The 19885-nt window shown below is 40.7% G+C and overlaps 1 protein-coding gene across 1 annotated transcript; it reads left to right on the forward strand.

The window, feature by feature from the left end:
- Positions 1–568: 568 nt before the first annotated feature.
- LY6G6F (lymphocyte antigen 6 family member G6F) lies at positions 569–14861 on the forward strand. Its single transcript, XM_087954345.1, has 6 exons — positions 569–767; positions 3342–3617; positions 4661–4990; positions 9428–9572; positions 11088–11125; positions 12978–14861. Exons 1-6 carry the CDS (start codon positions 650–652, stop codon positions 13022–13024), a joined length of 954 nt encoding a protein of 317 aa, XP_087810471.1. The 5' UTR covers positions 569–649; the 3' UTR covers positions 13025–14861.
- Positions 14862–19885: the final 5024 nt, after the last annotated feature.

Here is a 19885-nt window from a genome sequence, read left to right on the forward strand (position 1 = left end):
GATGCAACCCCAAAACAACTGGAGCACCAGTTGAACATTATTGGCATTGACAAAATCAGCACCTGTCAATTGCAAAAGGCAGCTTTATTTGCAAAAGCTTACATCCTGTGACAATATCTTTATCAGCATCAAACAGCAATGTCATTGGTCAGCTGCCTATCCCAGATCCCTGGGAAGGACTCAATAGGTGGATAAAATATGCCAAATCCAGTCTAAACATCTGGCTGACTGTATCACGAACCATAACAACAACAGTAATAACAATAATATTGATAATAATAAAAGACATATTTTTTTAAAAAATATTCATTTGGGGGAATTAATGACAAGCAATTTTTAAATGTCTGACATTTAAATAACCAATTAAATGTCTCTCATTCTCTACTGCTTCCCTTTGTGGTCCAGTTTATGTCCTTTTGATAAGCCCCATCATCTGGTATCCTCTGAATGTGCCGGATGTAGATGTGGTTGGATGTCTATGTTCTTTGTGGGTTTTTTTTTAAAAAAAACTTTTATCATGACTGTGTTTTAGAAACAAAATAAATGTAACCTAATAGATAATGCTGGGGATGTGAAAGAAGAACCTCCTCTGGATCAGAGCAAAAAAATAATAATAGTAATTTCAGCCAAGTTATGTTGTTTTCGCATAATGGTTCTCTGGAAGAATCTCCCTTCTGAAATGGATGCTGTTGTCTCAACTCCTAGGACTGCCACCACAGCTGTTTTGGCCACCCTCTTCTTACTTGTCCAACTTTGTGATGCCAACAGTAAGAACTATCTGAATTTTGTTTGGGAAAGATGCTGGAGGGAAACCATAAATACAGATCTATAAGAATGTGTGTGGGGGGTGTCCCCTGAATTTAGAACTTCTGGAGTTTAGAATAGAATAGAATAGAATAGAATATAAGAGTTGGAAGGGACCTTGGAGGTCTTCTAGTCCAACCCCCTGACTAGGCAGGAAACCCTATACCATTTCAGACAAATGGTTATCCAACATCTTTTTAAAAACTTCTAGTGTTGGTGCATTTACAAGTTCTGGAGGCAAGTTGTTCCACTGATTAATTGCTCTAACTGTCAGGAAATGTCTCCTTAGTTCTAAGTTGCTTCTCTCCTTGGTTAGTTTCCCCCCATTGCTTCTTGTCCTGCCCTCAGGGGCTTTGGAGAATAGCTTGACTCCCTCTTCTTTGTGGCAGCCCCTGATATATCGGAAAACTGCTATCATGTCACTTCTAGTCCTTCTTTTCAGACTAGACATACCCAGTTCCAGCAACTGTTCTTTATATGTTTTAGCCTCCAGTCCCTTGGATATCTGAGGGGCTTTCACAGAGAAGAGGGGATACTGCTAGAGGAATTTAGGAAAAGGTTGCTGCAGAAAATAATTTAAGTGGAAAAGGAAGGGGGCAATATTTTAATGACAGAGTAATTGACATGAGGCTGATGCTGTTTTCAGGCAAAACAAATATTAAACTTTTGTAAATGTTAGTTAGAATTGGAGGCACCCAGAAAGCAATCTTGAGCGGAGGTGTGGGACAGAAGACTGAGGCATGTTCTCAAAGATTGGTTTGACTCACCACCCCCAATTTAGTACCCTGATCCAGATGTTGAGAGTATCATCTAAGAACTGGAATGGGTTTTCTCAGGAGCTGATGGATTTCTGGTAGTCTGGGGGGAGGCATTTAAAGAGAAGTTGGATGGTCATTTATCAGGGATGTGGAACTAGTGTCTTCCTGCAATGGGTAGAAAAGCCTGATCTACTTTAGGTAATCATCAAGATCCATAGGAAAGAAAAGCTATGGTTCTTTTCATCTGCAGGATGTTGAGAACTGTTCTCAAGTACATCTAGAAAGGACCAACTTGGAGAGGTAACTGAGCCAGAAAGGACAGGAAAACAGGAAAATACCCACAGGATTTTAGGTCAATTAATTTTTCCAGGAAGGCCTGGAAAGATTTTCTTGGAGAGCCATTAGCTATTAGCCATTGTAGGCAATACAGGTGAGGATTGTTTGCTAGACTAATTATGATCCAGTAACTGTAAGAAGGATCTTGGAGTCCTAGTAGACTTAAATGTGAGTCAGCAGTGTGCTGTAGCCACCAAAAAAGTCAATACAGTCTTACGTTGCATTAACAAAGGGATAGAATCAAAATCACACGAAGTGTTAGTACCAATTTATAATGTGTTGGTAAGACCACACTTGGAATACTTGGAATACTGTGTGCAGTTTTGGTTGCCATGATATAAAAAGATATTGAGACTCTTGAAAAAAAAATACAGAAAACAAAGATGACTAGGGGGCTACAGGCTAAAACATGAAGAAGTGTTGCAGGAACCGGGAATGTCTAGTCTAATGAAAAGAAGGACTGTGGGTGACATGATGGTAATTTTCCACTATCTAAAGATAGCCATAAAGAAGAGGGGATCAATTTATTCTCCAAAGCATCTGAAGGCAGGATAAGAAGCAATGGATGAAAACTAATTAAAGAGAGGAGCAACCTGGAACTAAGGAGACATTTTCTGACAGTTAGAACATTTAATCAGTAGAACAATTTGTTGTACATATATGCTCCAACACTGGAAGTTTTAAAGAAGAGATTGGACAACCATTTGTCTGAAATGATATAGAGCAAGGATGTCAAATTCACATTGTCATGGCTAAGTGACATGATGCATTGGGACCTTTCCCCCCTTTGCTAAACTGGACATGGGCATGGCCAGCATGTGAAGCATCCGGCCCATGGACCGGAAGTTTGAAGCCCTGATATAGAGTTTCCCACTTGAGCAAGGGGTTGAACTAGAAAATTTACAGATTAACAGAGTTGGAAGGGACCTTGTAGGTCATCTAGTTCTAGCCCAAGCATATCCTACATCATTTCTGAAATGTCCAGTTTCTTCTTGAAAGCTTCCAATGATGAAGCTTCCACAACTTCTGAAGGCAAAGCTGTTCCATTGGTTGATTGCTCTCACTGTCACAAAATTCCTCCTTATTTCCAGGTTGAATCTCTCCTTGTTCAGTTTCCATCCATTATTCCTTGTCGGGTGCTTTAGAAAATAGCTTGACCCCACTCCTTTCTATGGCAGCCCCTCAAATATTAGAACCCTACTCTCATGTCTCCCCTGGTCCTTCTCTTCACTAGACTAGCCATGCCCAGTTCCTGCAACTGTTCATCGTACGTTTTAGCCTGCAGTCCCCTAATCATCTTGGTTGCTCTTCTCTGCACTCTTTCTAGAATCTCAACATCTTTTTTATGATCCTGTCAATGGGCCATAGCTTGCCTACCCATCTTTTTGCTAGTTTATCTCTATTTAAGTTTGGAGAACCTAATTATGTCTTTTCTTCTCATAGATGTATACGCCAAGAGAGGCTCTTCCCTAGAGTTGCCCTGCCCATGTCAATCTTGTTCTGGTACTCAAGAAATGTCCTGGTATTATGCCCAGCAAGGCAAAACAGTTTTACTCTTCCGCAAATTCTCCAACGACCATATAAAGCGTTTTCCAAATGCCTGGAGCTGGCTGGAGATGCTTCAGAATAACTCGCTTCAATTTCACCATGTGAGGGATAATGACACAGGCCGTTATTGGTGTGACATGAACCATTTTTATGATCTTGTGGTGGTGACAAGTAAGTGGGGTAGCATTTGAAAGATAGTAAAATCCTTGTTGGAAGAAAATATCCTTCTGGGTTCAGTTCCAAGTGTGGAGAAAGACACTGGAAACATGGAGGCTGTTTGGAAAGGTGGTTTATTGATGAACAGGATCACCTTGGAGATCTTGGGCGAAGAAAAGGGCAGGAGATGCTGAGAGTGCTTGGGTTTTATACCCTCTCTGGCTTTGAACTTCCTGGGGCACAGGAAGAGTATCCTGATTGGTTGCTGTCAGAGGTCATAGCTAGCTTTATAAGTTGTCTGTGTGTGTGCTAAATTTGGTTGAAACTTTGTGGGTGGTACAATGAAGGGCAATGAAATGGCTCTGCCTGAAGGAGGTAGATCTTTGTTATGTAAAATAGTGGCTGAGGCATTAATGGCCCATTAACAAAGGTGGGGTGGGGCTGAGTTTCTACCTCTCTGAGTTTCTACCTCTCTTTTAGGGGAAATATTCTGCCTTTTTAGTATATCCTAAACATTTCATTTTCCCCAGGGGAGGGGTGGGTTTTAACCTCCAACATCCCGATAACCCCTTATATGCCTGAGGCTCTTCTGAAACTGGTTAGGTCCCATGTATAATGGAATAATAGAGTTGAAAGGGACCTTGGAGTTCTTCTAGTCCATAAACAGGAACTCCAGATTAAGTAATCTTTTGTTGTTGTTAACAACCAGGGATATGGTTAAAACATCTGCAGACTAAGCAGAAAATGGAGGCTTTTCTCCGGATATCACCAGATGGATAGATACTTGAGGCCAGCCAAATTATCCTGGCACCAGAAGCAAAACAAAGTCTCACTAATTTAGATTAGCGCAGCCTCTTCTGGGCAGAAAACACTTCAGGTAGTCCTCGATTTACGACCACAATAGGAAGAGGAAAGAATGTTATGTATATGCGCTGCCTTATCCATAAGCATAATAAAGGTGGGTTAAAATACAAACAAACAAACAAAACAATCCAGTACTGTCTGTAGTCCAGCTGCAATCATCTGCTCTGATTTCTTGTTGAACGTTTCTCTTCCAGGCAATCAGCAAAGGATGGAGTCCTACCAGGCTGATAGCGTGTGCTACATCTTGAGCTGTTTATTCCCATCCAAGAAATACTACAGGGATGTGATAACCTGGTGGGAAGATAGAAAACAAATCCTGGATACTGATCAGATGGGAAGACCCAGCATATTTAAGGGGGAAAGGGCCTCTCAACTCCACATTTGCATGAAAAAAGAGGCTCTGGAGAAAAGCATGAAGAAGCAAGTCAAATGCAGCTTTGCTCGGAAGACCCATATCACGTTCAAGTTGACAGATAATCATCATGATCTCTGTACTTGTAGTACTTTGATGCCTTCTTTTCAGGGTAGGTTTCTCCTCCTGAATGCAGGTAGTCCTCAACTGATATCTATTTGATCAATGACTGTTCAAAGTTACAACGGTACTGAAAAAAGTGACTTGTGACCAATTTTCACCCTTTTGTTCGTGGCAGCATCCGTGCAGTCAGGTAATCAAATTTTGGGTGCTTGGCAACTGGCGTGTATTTATGACGGTTGCAGCATCTTGAAGTCTCATTTGCAACCTTGGTTAGGGAGCTTCTGATAAACAAAGTCAAAGGGGGGAAGCCAGAGTCACTTAATAATCACATGGTTCACTTAACAACTTCAGTGGTTCATTTAAGAACAATGGCAAAAAGCTTGTATAAAAGGAGCACAACTCACTTAACAACTGTCTTGCTCAGCAACGGAAATTTTGGACTCAGCTGTGATTGTAAGTCAAGGACAACCTGTATTTTGGAACATTTCAGGTTGGTTTTTTTATAGCTCATTCTTTCTATTGCTAAAGTCTGGGTATTAATATTATTTCTTTTCTGGTCAAACAGCGCCACCTAGGTGAGAAGGAAAAGGAATCCCCATGTTTTGTAGGAACAAAAGCAGTCTTTGGGGGAAAATACAAATGGTTTGCAGAACATAGTTCCTTCCACAGATCATAAATCAATTGTGCTTTGTTCCTTCATTTATTTTGTAGTTTATTATTTATGTTCTATGGTTTTATACTGATCATTATTATTCAAAATACAAAGCAATGTATTGACAGATTGGCTAAATACAGTTTAAAAATCCTGAAGTTAAATGAAACAATATTTAAAGAAATAAAAAAAAGAAACCAAAAGCAAAGCAAAGGATAAAAAACTCAAAGAAAAAAAGGTACCTTATACAGTATATTAAACTTATTAATGGTTGCAGGTTTACTAATAAATCCATATAGACTATTAAAACATATAAAGTGCAAACTATTATAGTAAAATATTAGAACATTTCTGCCAAAGTAGTATGTATTTCAATATGGCCCAAACACTTCTCATCACACATATTCCTACAAATAAAAAAACATATTTTCTACTATATGTTGACCCAATTTATTGATTGCCTCCAACCAGAGATATTTTATTTTTTTATTATCTGGTGGTTAAATTCCTCTTCCTCCCAGAGATTTATAAACTGCAATGTAGGTTTTTATATTCGCTCCTTATATTTGACCACTTGTTCCTGACTTTTTCTCAAAGGCCAAAATGGTCATTCTATTAAGGATACCATCACATAGATAACAATGTTAAATTTTGCATGTTGCCACTTGGGACAAAAAATCCAATTCTACTCTGCTTGTGTTGAGACAAGGAGTGGGGTGTGTGTGTGTGTGTGTGTGTGTGTGTTTGTGTGTATGTGTGAACAAAGTGAGAAAATTGCAGAGTATGATGTGGAATTAGGCCCTTTCCTTCTGTTGGGAGGAAAATGCCTCCTGATGAGGATTCTTCCAGCTGAGAAACAACACTTTGACGAATAAATGGAATAACGAAACAGAACTGCTGGAAAGAGGTCTTTTAATGGCAAGAAACCAAGATGAGTGACATTCAGCAAAGTTTTTTTGGCTAGCTAGAAAGACTGATATTCAAACGTGATTGTTATATACCTTTTGAGTTTTTGTCTAAAACTGGTTTTTGGTGACGTTTAATCCTGTGTTTATTGATGGGATAATTTTCCCTGTTCAACTTTGTCTGGAAGGAGGAAGGTTAATCTTTGTTCCTGAAAGGAAGCAAGGTTGAGAAATTTAATTCCTGTGTCTATTTGTTCTGGTAATTGATCTAACAAGCAACAGATACTACCTTTGCTCTTTTGCTACATTTGATTTGATTTATTTGGTTTGTCAATCACTTACAAGATAATAGGTATAAGTATATACATAGTTATAAATACATGAAATGGGTACATATAAGAAAAATAAAAGAAACAATAGGACAGGGACAGTAGGCGCGATTGGTGCGCTTATGCACGCCCCCTACAGACCTCTTAGGAAAGGGGTGAGGTCAATAATAGACAGTCTAAGGTTAAAGTTTTTGGGGTTTGGGGAAGAAACCACAGAGTCAGGTAGAGTATTCCAAACATTGACCACTCTGTTGCTGAAGTCATATTTCCTGCAATCAAGTTGGGTGAGGTCAACCTTGAGTTTGTATCTATTGTGTGCTCTTGTGTTGTTATGGTTGAAGCTGAAGTATTCATTGACAGGTAAGTCATTGCAATGTATGATTTTATATACCATACTTAGATCAGACCGAAGACAGCGTAATTCAAGGTTTTCTAGGTCTAGAATTTCAAGTCTGGTGGCATAAGGTATTCTACAATGAGTAGAGGAGTGGAGAAGTCTTCCTGTGAAATATTTCTGGACTTTCTCAACTGTGCTAATATCAGATACGTAATGTGGGTTCCAGACTGATGAGCTGTATTTGAGTATTGGTCTAGAAAATGTTTTGTATGCTCTAGTTAGTTGTGTGATATTACCAGAGAAAAAGCTACGTAGGATTAGGTTAACAACTCTTAATGCCTTTTTTGCTATGTAGTTACAGTGGGCTCTAGCACTTAGATAATTAGAGATGAGTATTCCAGGGTCCTTTACAGAGCTTGGATCATCAACAAGATCTTGGCTATTCAGCTTGTATTTTATTTTCTGATTTTTTTTGCCAATATGTAAGACAGAGCATTTCTTTGTTGAGATTTGAAGTTGCCATTTGTTTGACCATTCTGATACATAGTCAAGATCTATTTGAAGGGTAGCAGTATTGTCTGTGGTATTGAACAGCTTTACATCATCAGCAAAAAGAATGCAGTTGCTCTTAAGATGATCAAAGAGGTTGCATTTTTTGTAGTTATGTTTATCTCAGATGTTTACACCTGAGCTTGCCTGAGGTATGAGTTCTGCCAATGAGCAAGACAGGGCTTTTCTTCCCTTTATGATTTAATTATTTGTATTGTGTTTGGATTATTTGCTGCCTCGTGGTTTCTTCTTCTATATGGGGAGGGGGGTTCTTCCTTCACTTCAAATCTGTCTACTCTATTATTAGAGACTGTTTCAGTTACTGTTGAAATAAGAACTTATGTCCTGGATCTGAAGTTCCAATGCCTCCCCCTCCCTAATGGTCATGTGACCACACTTGGTTGCTTGGCAACATGGCTGCAATTACTGCCATTTCAAGCATCCTGTAGTCATGTGATCATGTTTTACACTGGTTTTGCTGAAAACCAACCCTTCAGAAAAACTGTGTCCATCACAAGAAGGGATTCACGCTTATGACCGCCATGCTTGCTTAGCAACTGAGCATTTGCATTTAAGACCATGGTGATTCGCTTAATGTTGCAAAGAGAACGTAAAATCAGATCAGTCCCATGATAACCAATGCATTTTATGACCGTTATGACTTATGACTGTAATGGACAGGCTCCCTTACAGCCGTAACTTGAGGACCCCTTGTGATTCAGACATAGGTTCAACATGGCATAGCTGCTCTTAAAAGATAAAAAAGTGAAACAGGAAAAAAAGGGCTTTTCCCAAGTAATAATTGCAAAATTGAGTACTGTGTATGGTGAGATCATTGATGAATGTCTTCACTTTTGGATTAAGGACATGATGAGGTGGATGGAAAGGGCTGTTCCATATATATCATGGGTGTCAAACTGGATTTCTTCAAGGGCTGGATCAGCATTGTAGTTCTCCTCCATAGGCCGGGGGGGGCAGGGGTAGGAAAGTGGGGGAGACGAGATGAATGCCTCCTGCAGCACCCTGCTAGCCAAAATGGGTCCCGGGGAAGCATGCACAGCCCCCCGCACCTCCATTTTTTGCCTGGATGGCCTCCTGCAGCACTTTGCCAGCCAAAATGGGGCATGGATTGTATGCACAGCCCGCCCGCAGCCCATTTATGCCTGGCAGAGTGCTGCCTGAGGCCGTGGAGGCCAAAACAGGCCATGGGGGGTATGTATGACCCCCCCAACCATGCCCCATTTTGGCCAGCAGAGGCACTGCTGGCTGGTCCTTTGATATTTCCAGGCCAGCCCCGCAGGCCAGATCTAAGCACCTCACGAGCCGCATCCAGCCCGCAGGCCTTGAGTTTGACATCCCTGGTATATATATGATTAAGAAGCATATTTATATAATTTATAATTCTCTGAGGGGAAGTACTGTCCAAATCACCCTCTGTCTTTGTCCTGATATTTGAATTTTGAGCGTCAGAAACTAAGAACCTTATTCTGATGTTTCAAAGAGATCCAGTACATTGGAAGCTAGGAAGCTACTGAAATCTGAGTCAAATCATTCTACCTGCTCAAGTTTTGAATCTCTCAAGGATTTCAGGGCTGAATTTGATGTAACCCCACTTGAAATGACAGGGCAATGGGATCTTAAATATATAAACCATGATATGTTGTGCTATTTGAGCTTGTTCGCGCTGATGTCCTCTTTTTCTGCCTTTCCCTAGATATAGTGACAGTGAAAAATGGTTTATCGTCTCAATGCTCAAAAGTCAAAATAAACGGAGTACCATGGATTCCACTGGCTGTTTGCATTATTTTGCAATTTGTAATCATACTTACTCTGGTGGTATTGTGGAGGAGGAGCTGTAGGTAAGTTGAAATCATATGAATTGGATCTTGGGAAGGCATTAGGATCAATTAACCTGTAAATAATGATAGTGGCACAGAAAATGCAGTGAAAAGTTCCAAAATAGCAAAAAGTCTAGAGACCAAGCCTTGTGAGGAACAATTAGAATCAGTCATGTGAGATGGGAGACGAATGAATGAATGAACGAATGAATGAATGAATGATCTGGATATGTTTAACTTACAGAAGAAGTAAATATACATAGGAAATATACACAGGAAATATAATAGTTGTTAAATATCAAGAAAGTTGCCCACCACAAAGGAGGGGACTGATTTATTGTCTGTTGCCCCAGAAGGTAAGACTAAAATAAATGGTTGAGGCTGCAGAAATTTGATTCCAGATAGAAACTTCCACTATATGTGAACGGACAGACAGCTAATGAATTGGGCTGTCCTCTGAAGTGGTAAATTCTCCTTCACTGTGGTCTTCAAACAGGAGTTAGATGACAAATCCTGTAAGGTCTCTTTCACTCCAGTCCATTTTAGGGACTTAAAATTCTTACCTGAAATCTGGATGGATAAATCTCTGGACACCCACAGATTGGCTATGGACACAGTTTAGGGCAGGGGTCTCCAAATGTGGCAACTTTAAGACTTGTGGACTTCAATTCCCAGAATTCCCCAGCCAGCATGGTTTGGAGACCCTGGGTTTATAGGGGTATACAGAAAAGTTAAGGTCCAAGTCATATGTTCCCAACCCAGATCTGCTGGTGGTCTTGTTCATTTCATGGGATAATTTTGTACAACAGGTAATCTGAAAACCTTCCTTCCTTCCTTCCTTCCTTCCTTCCTTCCTTCCTTCCTTCCTTCCTTCCTTCCTTCCTTCCTTCCTTCCTTCCTTCCTTCCTTCCTTCCTTCCTTCCCCTCTCTCTCTCTCCCTCTCTCCCTCATTTCTCCCTCTCCCTCCCTCCCTCATTTCTCCCTTCCTTTTCTCCTCCCTCCCTCCTTCTTTCCTCTCTCCCTTCTTCCTTCCTTCCTTCCTTCCTTCCTTCCTTCCTGCCTGCCTGCCTGCCTGCCTGCCTGCCTGCCTGCCTGCCTGCCTGCCTCCACCTCCCTCCCTCCCTCCCCTTCCTTTCTCCCTCCCTCCCTCTCTCCTTCCTTCCTTTTCTCCCTCCCTCCCTCCCCTCCCTCCCTCCCTCTCTTCTTTTGGAACAAACGGATGAACCCAGAAAAATTTGTGGAACTCTTCAGGCTTTTATTCTTAAGAAAGTTTAGCTTTAGCCAAATCAGCTTCCTTTGGTAGGGAGCTGGGCTCTATAGACATTCAATAAGTGATTACCTATGGTATAATAATGATCCTCCCTCCCTCCCTTCTTGGCTATTTATTTATGGAAACATTTATTTATTGCTTTTTTGTGTGTTGAAGATACTCTTAGATTTTAGCATATCGCCTCACATTGTCTTTTGGCCAGTAGAGGGCCCTTGATGCAAATCTTCACTTTGGATTCTGCTAATTTTTGCAATCTCTTCTTTCAGCCAGAAGTATACAGACCATCTGAAGAAGCCCCCAAAAGGTGGGTGTGCTGATATCTTCAGCTTGCATGTCTCCATTTTGGGCTGTCTAGATTCTGTTCAAAAGGGGACCAAGCTTGAAAGGAGGACATAAGACTGGATAGAAAATCCAGATCAATGAGTTCTTCAGTTAGTATTGCTAAGGATGAAAGTATCTATGGAGATTCTCAGTCACCCAGGTCATGATTGTCCCAAAGTTTATTTTATTTTTATTTATTTATTTATTTGATTTGCCAATTGTTTACAAGATAATAAGTATAAGTGTATACATAGTTGTGAATACATGAAATGGGTACATATAAGAAAAATATTTTCTTATAAGAAAATTGCTTTTCTCAGGAGGCAACTGGACTTTCTGGCTTTTCTTTGAAGACCTTTCGCTTCTCATCCAAGAAGCTTCTTCAGCTCTGACAGGATAGTGGGGGAATGGAACGATTTATACTGCTTGCAGACAGCTGGACATTTGCATTCTATTAGCAGGTCGTTAACATCACCTGGAGGTTTATCTGTGTCCTCAGATTGACCTGAGTGGTGCAAATGGGTGTGGAACCTTCTTGAAACTGTTGAAAGGACTGTGTTGTAGATTTAGTTCCAAAAAGGCTCCACACCCATTTGCAACATTCAGGTAATGGCTTACAGATATGCAGATGCAGGTACTCCTTGATTTATGACCACAACTTTCTGCCCCAAGTTTCTGTTTCTAAGTGAGACATTTGTTCAGTGAATTTTGCCCCTCTTTTAAAACCTTTCTTGCCACCATTGTTAAGTGAACCACTGCAGTGGTCAAGTTAGTAACACAGCTGGCTATGTGAACCTGGCTTTTCCATTGACTTCACTTGCCAGAAGGTTGCAAAAGGGGATCCCACGGCCCCAGGATCATGCAACCATCATAAATAGGGCTCTGCTACCAAGCGGCTGGATTTTGATCACTTATGACTATGTCGTAAGTGTGAAAAACGGTTACTGTTTTCAGTGCCGTTGTAACTGTGAACGATCAGTAAGTGAACTGTTGTAAATCAAGGATTACCTGTATTTAATTACAGATGGGATATTCTTAACGATGAGAATGCAGGTGGCTTTTAGCAGCCCTTTAAAAAGTGTGCTTGTGTTGTGTGTGTATATACACATATCTCTATCTCTATCTCTATCTCTATCTATCTATCTATCTATCTATCTATCTATCTATCTATCTATCTATCTATCTCTATCTCTATCTCTATCTCTATCTCTATCTCTATCTCTATATCTCCATTTCTATATCTATATAATTCTCTATCTATCTCTATCTCTATCTATATATCTACAGTATATCTATCTAATCTATGTCTCTGTCTATCTATATCTATATATCTATATCTAATCAATCTAATCTAATCTAATCTAATCTAATCTAATCTAATCTAATCTAATCTAATCTAATCTAACCTAACCTAACCTTATCTATCTATCTATCTATCTATCTATCTATCTATCTATCTATCTATCTATCTATCATCTATCTATCTATCTATCTATCTATCTATCTATCTAGTTCTCTATAGAACTTAGATACATATAGATATATCCTTAATTCTCTATAGATAGAGATATATATCTCACCTGGACACATACAAATAAGCACACTCTTTTAAGGGTTTCTAAAACGCATCTGCATTCTTGTGGCTTAGAACTTCAGATATATATAAGGAGTGAAAAAACCTGCCAAAAAGAAGCAAACATCTATGGAGTCATTTATTCCATTAGAAAATCCCTATTTTAGGGATGGAGAGTTTTGGCTAGTTTTGAACAACACAGTGATTTTTAATTTGTTAGTGCAAATGGGCTTACTCATTCTGCTGCCTCTGCTAATTACAGATATCCCCCTATCTGAGTACACACCACAGATCTATGAGAATATCTAACCAGGAGGTCTATCGCTGTGACAAAGGAAATATTTTAGTTCTCACCGAGTCAAACAACCTTGGAACAAGCCCAGCAACTCTTGACCAATGTTATGTTTTCCACAATCAACCTTTTTCCTGGCTTTTGTGTGTGCTTTTTAACCCTGCCAAGCCGTTCTTAATCCTCTGATCAACCTGCCAGGATTGTAGCTCCCATCATCTATTAGTTAGGTTGGCCGGTGAAGATAGCTTGATTTAGTGCAGCACATCAGGAAAGCACCAGAGTATGGTAGGACATAAAAAAAACAAAGCCTTGGATTCTGGGGAATTTCCTCTCGTGTGAGGAACACCCTCCGCCCATCCTTGAGTCAGCAGAAAAGAATGAGGGATAACATGTACCGTCTCCATGGCTGATTCGTCTCCTGCCTTGGTTTGAAGTTCACACAGAACTTGATTTTTGTAATTTTTCTCCAAGCAACAAAGCCGAATGGATTCAACACACTTTGAAGCTGCCCTTGGGAGATACCGAAAATAGGAGGAAAGTACTATTTTAAGATCAATACCGTTAAGGACTGTTTAAGCCTTACTCATGAGCCGAGGAGTAGAGAACAATAATAAGGTGGCTGTAAGAAAAAGAAAAAAAAAAAAAGGAGGACGGGGGTAGCCTGGGTATATTTATGTTGTGTGTAATTGCAATAAGAAAAAAGTCCTGAGCTTTGAAGATTTGGATCTCTTGGTCATCCAAAGGGGTCAAACTTTGAATTGCCATTCAAGGTAGGGGGAGTTCTCCAAAAAGGACCTTCCTCCACTGTGAAATACATTTTCCTGGTTTTGCATTTTAATAATTTTCTTTGTATAGGTAGTCCTCAGCATATGATCATTTGTTTAGTGACTGTCCAAAGTTAACGACAGTGCTGAAAAAAGGCGATTTAGCAATAGCACTTAGACTTACATGCCAGTCCTTAGTACTTTGCAGCCTTCTCTAAGTAGTTTGCAGAGTCAGCACCTTGCCTCCAAACAATCTGGCTCCTCATTTTACCGACCTCGGAAGGCTGACATGGAAGGACCTATGGACTTCACCTCCCAGAATTCCTGAGCCAGCCATGTTGAAGTTCACAGACCATAGCAATAGCACTAGTACTCAGGCTTATATACCACTTCATAGGGTTTTACAGCCCTCTCTAAGCTGTTTACAGACTCAGCGTATTTGCCCTCAACAATCTGGGTCCTCATTTCACCCAGCTCAGAAGGATGGAAGGCTGAGTCGACCATGAGCTGGTGAAAATTGAATTTCTGGCAGTTGGCAGAATTAGCCTGCAATACTGCATTCTAACCGCTGTGCCACCACAGTTCTTAATAATAATAATATCTTTTTCACACTGCCCCCTTATCCTTGAAAATGTCTGCCGTTGGGATTACGTAGCCCGTCCAACCACAATATCTTTTAGCCAATAGCAACTTGTTCAGCAAAGCCATGGTGACAGTGACTGCAGCTTAGCATAGGGATGAGCAACTATGGCCCCTTTATAAATCTGTGGACTTCAACTCCCAGAATTCCTAGCCAGCCACGTTGAAGTTCACAGGTCATAGCAATAGCACTTAGACTTATATACTTCTTCATATGGCCACCAACAATCTGGGTCCTCTTTTTACCCAGATCGGAAGGATGGAAGGCCGAGTCAACCTTGAGCCAGTGAGAATTGAACTGCTGGCAGTCGGCAAAATTAGCCTGCAATACTGCATTCTAACCACTGCGCCACCACAACTTTTATGTCCCATTTAATTTTTTTTATTTATTTTAACAACAAACATTAACAAATACAAACATAAAACATCAAATAAAACCATATTTCCATTGTACAGTGTGTCAGTTGGTACACATCTCCTATGCACAATATCAATAGTCTTTCCCTTCTAAATACATTATTAAAATTCATATTATATAGATCAACTATGCATATGACCCATTTATGACCAATCCTTGCACTTACAACCGTTGCAGGTCCCTATAGTCATGTGATTGTCATTTGGATGTTTGGCACCTGACATGTATTTCTGGTAGTTGAAGCATTTCAGGATCACATTATCACCATTTGAAATCTTGACTTGGCTTCTGACAAGGAAATTCAAAGGGGGAAGCTAGAATTGTTTGACAGCCATATGAATGGTGATTTGCTTAACAATCATGGCAAAAAAGGTCATAAAACCGGATGTGGACAAATGATGATTCCCTTAATGGCCGCATTGCTTAGCGACAGACAGTCCAGTCACAACTGTCTTCGTCAGTCGAGGATTACCTGTAGCATCGTGAAACATGTTTAAGATGACCATCTGTTCAACATAGGACATTAAAATATAAGGAAACCACTGCGCTTTCTCTTTATTACCTCTTTCCCCCAACTAGCTGTGTTTTCAGTTGCCCCCTGATGGAATGAGAAAGTGAACATTCTCACAATATTGGAAATAATTTATATCATCTGGTAATACAACCGGTGATCAACACAAAGTTATTAAAAGCATCAGAAGACAGATATGAGCTAAACATTGACTGCCCTACTAGCAATTGTATAGAAGAAATAATCTCTTGGACGGGTTATCTTGGGAAGAGTGTCAGAATTTTTCAGAAGGCCAAGAACCAAATTTAACCAATCTAACTCTCCCTTCTATGTGATATGAAGTGATTCTCTTGTAAGAAACCTTTTGGACATTTTAAGAACATGGAAAACATGCCTTGCTAAATATTTCCTGTTTTTCAGGAGATTGTGGTTTAATTTCCATGAGGGAGTGAAAGGATCTGCAATAGAAAAAAAATGCTAATATTCATGAAACAACAATTCTGAAATCACAACATAGAGACAGACTCAATCATAGTTTCAAGGGAGAAACTGTGAGAATCCCAGAGGAAAAATGCTAGGAAATTCCTGGAAGTTTGGCATTCAGTCAAATCAGCCATCAATAGATACTTAGAGGTAAACCACATGTACTCACCATTTAAAAGAGATAATAAAAAAAAATCAAGGGGAAACAAAAAAACAAAAAACACAATACATCCTCTCCAGCAGGCAACACCCAGTGTCATGCCCCTGTTGGAATCTGATTCGGAGAGGGAGGCTGAACAGCTGACGGGGAGTGGGAGTGTGGCTCTGGGCTCTGTTGGCTGTGGAAGAAACTAGGGAAGGGCAAAGTCTGGCTGGGCAAAATGGGATAGGTAGAGGAAGGGAGAGGGAATTCAGAGGAAGACCCAGGCCCATCCCTTCTTCATCCTAGGGCACGCAGGGAGGAATGGAGAAGGGAGCAACGTGAGTTGTGTGAGTTGCGTGGCTTATGGGGGAGGAAAGGGCCCTGGTTCCCTTCATTAGCTGCAGCTGGGAACACAGTGTTTAAAAATGGAAGCTGCGTGCAGCAAGCTGTTGGGAGCAAATCGTGAATTTATCTGGTATCATTGAGGTTTATCTGTGTTCCTGGCGTCTTCCCAACTGTGTGAGTTTTGCCATACTTTCTAGTCAGAAAGTCCTTCTCCTGCCCTGTCAAGTTAATGACTGCAGCTTGGTTTGTTTGGATTTTTAGTTACAGTCTGTATGTACTTTGTTTTGGACTGAATTTTCTCCAGTTAAAGGCTGTTCCTGGGATAGTTTTTCTCCAGCTGAAGATAACCTGGACATTGGGGACAAAGTTGGAGATAATAAAGGGACTCTTCTTGCTTATTTCACTGTGTTGCCTTTGTGCCACGCCCCAGGTCATCACACCCGGATAACCATCAGGCAAACAAACAAAAAACATAAGGAGCTTGAAGGTCCTCTTTCTGCCCTTTTAACTTACAATTTTTATTAACTTATTAAGCTAAGCCTTATTGAGTACAATTTTAATTATTCTCCTCCTGGTTTTAATGGCCTCCTAACGTAATATTTATATACAGCTTTTATATTTTACTTGTACGTCACCTGGAGTCGCGCTATGAGGGAGATGGACAGTTTCTAAATTTGATATATAATAAACAAACAAATAAATAAATGAGCAAGGAGAAAACCACACCCTCACTAGCATTAGCAAAGCAAACCACTGTATATAAACAGGAAGCAAATCCCACACTCCCTAGCACAGATAATAGACTGTTTGTTAGAGAGCTTGGAGATGAGGACAAAATCATGGTCTCATTTGATGTCATAGCCCTGTTCACATCTATAAATCCAGAATTAGCCAAAGAATCCATGACCGCATTGCTCAACAGCACACCTGACTTAACCGAATACACGAAGATTGAAACATCCAGGATTATGGATCTCATAAAACTCTGCTTAACGTCATACTTCCAATTTGATGGACAAATTTACCAACAAATTGAAGGGACACCTATGGGATCATCACGTTCAAGACTTATAACAGAGGCCATCATTCAACGTCTAGAAGACATAGCACTTCCACAAATACAACTGAAAATATGGATCTTTACCATAATAAAAAAACGAACAATTAGAGAACATCCACAGAACCATCAATAACATTCTTAAAGGAATCCAGTTTACTAGAGAAGAAGAAAACAACAACTTGCTACTCTTCCTGGACATCCTGGTCAGCAAAGACTACAATAGTGAACTAAAAATGCAAGTCTACAGCAAAACTACCCACACTAACCAGGTGCTCCACTACCAAAGCAACAACTCAACTTCCCACAAGAAAAGCTGTTTAAGGACTTTATTTAGATGAGCCCAAACTCACCGCAGCAATAGCAGAGAAAAGGAAATAGAACATCTGTACGACATATTCTAACAAAATGGATATCCACGGCAACTTTATCAAAAAGTCCAACCCAATACAGCACAACAAGCACAAACCCTAAAAAGAATTACACTGCCATACATCAAGAATATCTCAGAAGCCACCAACAAACTACTACAACCACATGGAATCAGCATAGCACACAAGGCAACGAAAGCCCTTCGAAACATCCTAAGGCAGAGGTCCCCAAACTTGGCAACTTTAAGACTTGTGGACTTGTGGACTTCAACTCCCAGAATTCTCCAGCCAGCTAGGAGAATTATGGGAGTTGAAGTCCACAAGTCTTAAAGTTGCCATGTGTGGAGACCTCTGTCCTAAGGAGACCAAAAGACCCAACAACCCCAGAAATAAAAACCCAGCAAGGCCGGCTGAGGGATTATGGGGATTGAAGTCCATACATCTTAATGTGGCCCAGGTTGAGAACCAAGTCTGTCCTAGTCTAACTCTCCTATCCAGGACAAAAATCATCAGACCATCCCAGATAAATAACTGTCCAACCTTGGAAACCTCCTGTCTCCCCCCACCCACCGTTTAAAAAGTGTTAAACACATTTTAGAACAAACACCACAGTGTTTATATGCTTCATGGCACCAAAGGACAGAGGCTTTGTCAGAGACTGAGAGGGAGGCTCATAATGAGGATACAGCTGGTTTATATTTGGATTCCACTGTAAAAACAAGATGGAGGAAAGTCGTACTGAGGTTATTTGTGTATTTATTTATTTCCTGCCTTCACTTTAGATGCTCAAATAGCCAACATCATGGAATGGTTGATGAATATAAAATTAAGAGGATGGAACATTGCGTTCAATACCTCAAATTCCTAGAGAAAAACAAATACAGTGTAAAACTAAGTCAGTTTTAGGGCCAAGTAGTACCTTCAACTCTCTCTTGGTTTTGTGAAGTGCTGTTCTGACCAAGGCTTATGGAGATACTAACAAACACACATTAGTCCTAAAACCCTTTTTTCTTTATTTCAATGGCTGTGAATTTTAGTCATTCACAGCCCGTAATGAGTCTGAAACAATTTGTAAATAGTCCCATGGAAGTCTGCCAAATCCTTCAGGATAACTGATAAACATGCACCTTTATCTTCCTTGAAATGCTGCCAATGATTAAATGTCCAATTAGTTATACAGGCCAAAATGGAACACAAATTCAACACCAAGCTTCGGGTTTCAAACCAACCAGCATGAACAGTTGCTTCCTGCAAAGGTTCCTGTCCCTTTGTTCCTCCTTTATTTTATTTATTTATTTATTTATTTTATTTATTTGATTTGCCAATTGTTTACAAGATAATAAGTATAAGTGTATACATAGTTGTGAATACATGAAATGGGTACATATAAGAAAAATAAAAGAAGAATAAGAGAAACAATAGGACAGGGACGGTAGGCACATTGGTGCGCTTATGCACGCCCCCTACAGACCACTTAGGAAAGGGGTGAGGTCAATAGTAGACAGTCTAAGGTTAAAGTTTTTGGGGTTTGGGGAAGAAACTTTATGTCTTATGGAAGGGCCAATCACCTCCAAGCCTTACTCCTGAGTCACCCCTTTTGTCTTAACTGCTCTTGCCTTCTGGAAGGCTCCCCTTGTTCCTCTGCTTTGCCGCTGTCAGATTCTGGAAACTCTGCACATAACTCTCATCTGGCCCCATCTCTGTGTCAGACACAGATCCCTCGTCCGAGCCCTCCCCAGACTCCTGGACTGGCCCATGTTCCTCCCCACTGTCTGACTCTGCTGCTGTCTCCGCAGGCTGCCGACGGACCACAACAAGTGCCTCCTATTTCATCCTACTTGTCACGGTCCCTTTGGAGCCTGAGTCCGAGGAGGAGGATGAGACAGAGCTAGGGCACACGGAGGAACAACCGGAGAAGCAGGGCGAGGCAGTCCCAGGTCCCTTGGGTCTGGGAACAGTTGCCAGTGAGGGAGAGGGGGTGCAGGAGGACCAGGCAATGGAGGAGGACAGGGCAGGCAGCAGAGCAGAGGAGCAATGAAGCTCGGGCAACAAGCAGTTACCTCCCCCCGATCCCCGAGCATGGAGAATGGAGAGGAGGCAGGATCAGTGCAAGCAACCCAATAACTCGGGAGGAGGGTGCCCCGCCTC

The sequence above is a fragment of the Notechis scutatus genome, chromosome 2 (assembly GCF_049901735.1).
Source record: "Notechis scutatus isolate UNSWTSFEM ecotype Mainland chromosome 2, rNotScu1.2, whole genome shotgun sequence".
NCBI lineage: Eukaryota > Metazoa > Chordata > Lepidosauria > Squamata > Elapidae > Notechis > Notechis scutatus.